This window comes from Ipomoea nil, unplaced genomic scaffold (assembly GCF_001879475.1).
Source record: "Ipomoea nil cultivar Tokyo-kokei standard unplaced genomic scaffold, Asagao_1.1 scaffold3170, whole genome shotgun sequence".
Taxonomy (NCBI): Eukaryota; Viridiplantae; Streptophyta; class Magnoliopsida; order Solanales; family Convolvulaceae; genus Ipomoea; species Ipomoea nil.
Window position 1 is genome coordinate 29,947 of NW_017619598.1, and position 5,193 is coordinate 35,139.

Genomic DNA, 5,193 nt, shown 5'->3' on the forward strand with positions numbered 1-5,193 from the left:
GGCATCCATTGAATTTCAATTCAATTACAGTTAAATTACAGTGAACCAAACGCTCTATTAAAGAATACACCACCCTTCTTTTTAGAATAGTTGCGAAAAGTTAGTCTCCTTTGTTCAATTTTGCACTAGTGGTTATTTATAGCTATTACCCAAAATTCTATTCTTGATGAACATATGTCGTAGTCTCCCACCATTTATGGCGTTTGAATGTACATTATAAGAAAACTAATCTGATAGGAGAATTAATTGCTTGATTTTTTTTCTTTGTCCTATTTTTATTACGTTGGTCCTAATTTTCCACAGATCACTTGACCCAAAAGAGTTGATTTTGGCGTTGTTAGGCTTCGAGTTTGCCTATAAAATGAGCAACAAATGTATATTGGTTCATCATATCAACCACATCTTTACTTGTCCTTTTTTATAATTTTTTTTGTACGTTTTCCTTTCAATTCCCTCATGGCTCTGAAACATCCACTGCCTTGCAAATCCTCCATGGCTGCACTCATTCTCCTACTTGTTGGGTTGCTACACATAACAGGTTTCTCTCACTCTCTCATGCATCTTACATTTAGGAGAATGAAAAAATAAGTTTTTTTTTTTTTTTTTTGTCAGACCATGAAGTGTAAGGCAATTTATATCCTACACCACGGCGCACGTTGCACTATGCGCCCAGATGCAAAACGACGTCGTTTTTATTTTTATTTATTTATTTTTTTTTTTGAAATTTCCCGCCCCAGTGAATGGCAGTAGTTTTTTCTTTAAAAAAAAACTCGCTGTTCAAGAATGTACATAATGTTATACTAGAATAGACATAATGTTATACATGAATGTACATAATTATATAACAAAATATACATACTCTTTTTAAAAGATAATACACATAATCTAACATAATACATAATAAACATAAACTTTTAACATAATACACATCAACTCTTAACATAATACACACAAATTTTCTGATTCGGATGTACATAATTGTATAAAAAGAATGTACATAATTGTACAAAAAATACACATAACTGTATGAACCAATACACATAACGTTGTGAACAAATACACATAACGTTGTGAACAAATACACATAATCTCAGCAACTTCCTACCGCGCCTCCCAACACTACCCCAAAACGACGTCGTTTTGGGAGGCGCGCGGCGCACAGTGCTATGTGCGCCGTGGTGTAGGATATAACGATTGGAAGTGTAATAGGTAGGCCCTAACTATAGAAATCGCCTTTAAACTCATTTTCAGACTAATTCACGTTCGCACAGGACGGATTGGCCCAATTAAAGAACAAAGTGTTGATCATATTACTTTTTTCTTACAAGAAGGGATTTTGAACTCTTAACGTTTCTAAGGTAACGCCGTTGGTCTGCGTGCTTATTCATAGCTTTAAAAAAAAATATTTTTAATTCTCAATTCTTGACGATAAATCAAGTAGATTCTTTATTATTACATAATCTAAATTGATCATTGTCAAGTTTAACGGCGATTGCAAAATTGATTCATCAGTGATGTGAAACAATCTGGGATAACATTTGTGTCCACGTGGTAGGGATGGATCAAATGGACCAATTGTATTTTAATTTTGTTTAGATGCTTGCCCTTACATGCGTTCATCTTCATGGAATTGAATTTACGTGCCACATGGTGGAAATGATTTTTATTTTTGTTTTTCTAATTTATAATTCTAAAACTAAAATAGTTTGGCATCACATGGTAAAAATATTATTTAACATATCAAGTCTTGTTTGTTTTCTAACATCATTTAATTTAGAGATATCAAAGTAAGTCAGGGCAAGATCTGGTGTGGTTACTGCTTCTCATGCGATTGTGCGACTTCGCACCAATTATGTATGTACAAATGTATCACTACGTGTTCAGAAATGCATCAGGGTATGATCAGATTCTCGTGCGGACAGGGTTTCCCGTACGGCCATGTAGTCACTCACCATTTATTACGCATAAATGCATCACAAAATGTTGAGAAATACATCATTAACTTTGGTGCATTTTATGGTGTATTTGTGCATTTTAATCTGATGCATTTTCGAACATATTAACTGAACATGGTGCACTTCTTTAAATATGGTTTCAAAACCAGAACCATGCGAAAGGGTGTCAAAGCTGAGTCACTTTTTAGTTATTTAGCAATAATAAAAAGTCTAAGCAATAAAAATATTAGTAAGGAAAAATTATGAGTTAATTTCATTTTTCATTATAGATTTATAGATGGTAGTCCAATTTTAGTTCTTTTCAATCAGAATTTTTTTTTTTTTTTTTTTTTTTTTTGTCTTAGTATAGTAGTATTATTGTGATATGACCAATTTTGGTCCTCTATCAACAAAATTATTGAAATTGTGTTAAATACAAGAGCATTTCGCTGTTCAATTATGAATTTTTTAAAAAATAAATATAAAATATATAACGGGTTAACGCACTTTGTATTAAAAAGATCAAAATGTCATTCTATTTAACGAAATTTCTACGATTGTGTTGATAGATGATCAAAATTGGTCATGTCACAATAATACTAGGATCAAGAAGGAATGTTTTGATAAAAAATGACTAAATGTGGAATGTCACCTATAAATCTAGGACCAAAAATGAAATTAACTAAAAAATTAATATCATCATAGTATAAAAAATTTATGGAAAAAAAAGTCAAATAAGCCCTTAAATTTTACTCAAAAAAAGCCAATTACGCATTTAAACTTTCAAAAGTATTAAACCCATAAACGTGTTATTTTGGAGTATTGAAGACCAGAAATCAGTTGGTGACCCGTAATTACAAGTCATCACTAGGGTTCCGGTGACCCTTCGACCAACTCCAACGAACCTCTGATTGATTTCTAACGACAAACATTGGTAACTGGCGACCGTCAAATGGTTATTGGTCGCGTTTGGAGAAGGCAAACCTTGGCCTGCCTTCTCCAAACGCGACCGGTTAGAATTTGATACAAGACTCGCCATAGTTGGTCAGAGGGTTGCCGGAACCCTAGTGACCTGCAATTACAGGTCACCAAATAGTTTCTGAGCTTCAATTCAATGCTTCAAAATAATATATTTGTAGATTTAATTACAACTTTTGAAAGTGTAAGGGTCTAATTAACTTTTTAGGTAAAATTCCCTATTTGATCGTTTTTCCAAAATTTATTGTAGTTCAAAAACAATTTTTTTTAATCCAATTAATTACGCATGGTAATTTTTCGTGCAGTTAACTCAAAAAGATGCACCTTACAAAAAGATGAACCTTAAATACACAAATCACGCACCTTAATCAAACAAACAAAGAATCTTAAAAACACAAATCACGCACCTTAAGTTTTAAAATGACGCACCTTAAGCATACAAATCACGCACCTTAAGAAGGAAAACCGGCCATGCAGTTTAGGCTAGGCCGACGCACCTTAAGTTTCAACAATTGACTCACCTTAAGTACACAAATCATGCACCTTAATCACAAAGCACAAAACACAACTCACAAGTACAAAAACCACGCACCTTAATAAGAAAAATCACACGTCTTAAATTTGACCTAAATTCAAAAATGACCAAATTGCCACTGCATTTTGTATATATATTTTTTAATTTTGTTAATCTTGAAAGTTGATTTAGGCAAGATCAGTGGTTCAGATTTAATTGCCCATGCAACCCCACAGGACATACCCAACCACATGGAATTGAATTATCCAATTAATCACGCATGGTAATATATCCTCATCATTGATTCATTTTGTCGTCCTTTGCAGGGGTAGAGTCCATTGGAGTTTGTTATGGTAAAAACGGCAACAATTTACCATCGGAAACCGATACCATAAACCTCATGAAGAGGAGTGGCATCCGAGGTCTGCGAGTCTACGCCGCCGACCCCGCAGTCTTCAACGCTGCCAGGGGAAGCAACCTCGCCGTCATCGTCGACGTTTCCAACCCTAGGCTCCAAGAGCTAACCGACCCCGCCCGAGCCAGAGCTTGGGTCCAAACCAACATAGTACCCTTCGCCAACGCCGTCAACTTCAAATACATCGCCGTCGGGAACGAGGTGTTCGCCGGAAACCCCGAAACGGCTCGGTACGTCAACTTCGTCATGCCCGCCTTGCGAAACGTGCACAACGCGCTAGCGGCGGCTGGGTTGCAGGGCAAGATCAAGGCCACCACCGCCACCTACTCCGCCGTCCTGACCAACACCTACCCGCCCAATCAAGGCGTTTTCCGGGACGACGCCAAGGGGTTAATGAACCCCGTCGTCCAATTCCTCGCCCAAAACAATCTCCCTTTGCTAGCCAATATTTACCCTTATTTCAGTTACCGAGGAAACCCCTCTCAGATCCCGCTTTCCTACGCTCTTTTCACCGACCCCAACCCCAACGCCGTCGGCTACCGCAACCTCTTCGACGCGCTCCTCGACTCCATGTACGCCGCCGTTAAGAAAGCCGGCGGTCCTAACGTCCCCATTGTTGTTTCGGAAACCGGCTGGCCCTCCGCCGGCGGCTTCGCGGCGACGACGCAGAATGCTGCCACGTACTATAGGAATCTCATCGCACATGTTAAAGGAAACGCTGGGACTCCGATGAAGCCCGGAAGGTCAATTGAGACTTACCTTTTCGCCATGTACGATGAAAACCTGAAAGGTGGTGATGCAGTGGAGAAGCATTTTGGAGTGTTCCGTCCCGATAAAAGTTCAAAGTATCAGCTTAAATTTAACTAATTAAGGAATGAGCTGATTAGCAGTATTGCAATAATAATAATAATGATAACAAATAATGTATGGGACAAAAATAAATTACAAAAGTGTATGAATCATTGGATCCCTTTACAGAGCATAAGAAGGGGCAATAAAATTGTAAATGCTTTATGCATGGATCCAACATACTCTAATATGTTTGAGCATTTGAGCAATAAAGTTTCTTGTTTATATATTATATTTGGTGTGATTGTACACATAAATTTATAAGTGTTTATTTAAATACTAGTTATAAATCCACAACGTGCTCCCAGTGGTCACGGAAAATTTTAACGTGGACTGAAATTGGAACAATTTTAATAACAGTGATCGCAATGTGACAAAAATAATTATCGTGGACAAAAATTGAAAAGGCCCTTATAACACTATGACCAAAAATGGAATTCACTAATCTAGCTATTTCCCAACCTAGCTTTCTCCCTTTGAAGATATACCTCATTATCATCTTC

The 5,193-nt window shown here is 36.9% G+C and overlaps 1 protein-coding gene across 1 annotated transcript; it reads left to right on the forward strand.

Moving 5' to 3' along the window:
- The first annotated feature begins 392 nt into the window (after positions 1-392).
- On the forward strand, positions 393-4,930 carry LOC109167920 (glucan endo-1,3-beta-glucosidase, acidic-like). The gene is made up of 2 exons (XM_019316993.1): positions 393-538; positions 3,753-4,930. The coding sequence occupies exons 1-2, from the start codon at positions 457-459 to the stop codon at positions 4,706-4,708; spliced, it is 1,038 nt and encodes a 345-aa protein (XP_019172538.1). The 5' UTR covers positions 393-456; the 3' UTR covers positions 4,709-4,930.
- The last annotated feature ends 263 nt before the right edge of the window (positions 4,931-5,193 follow it).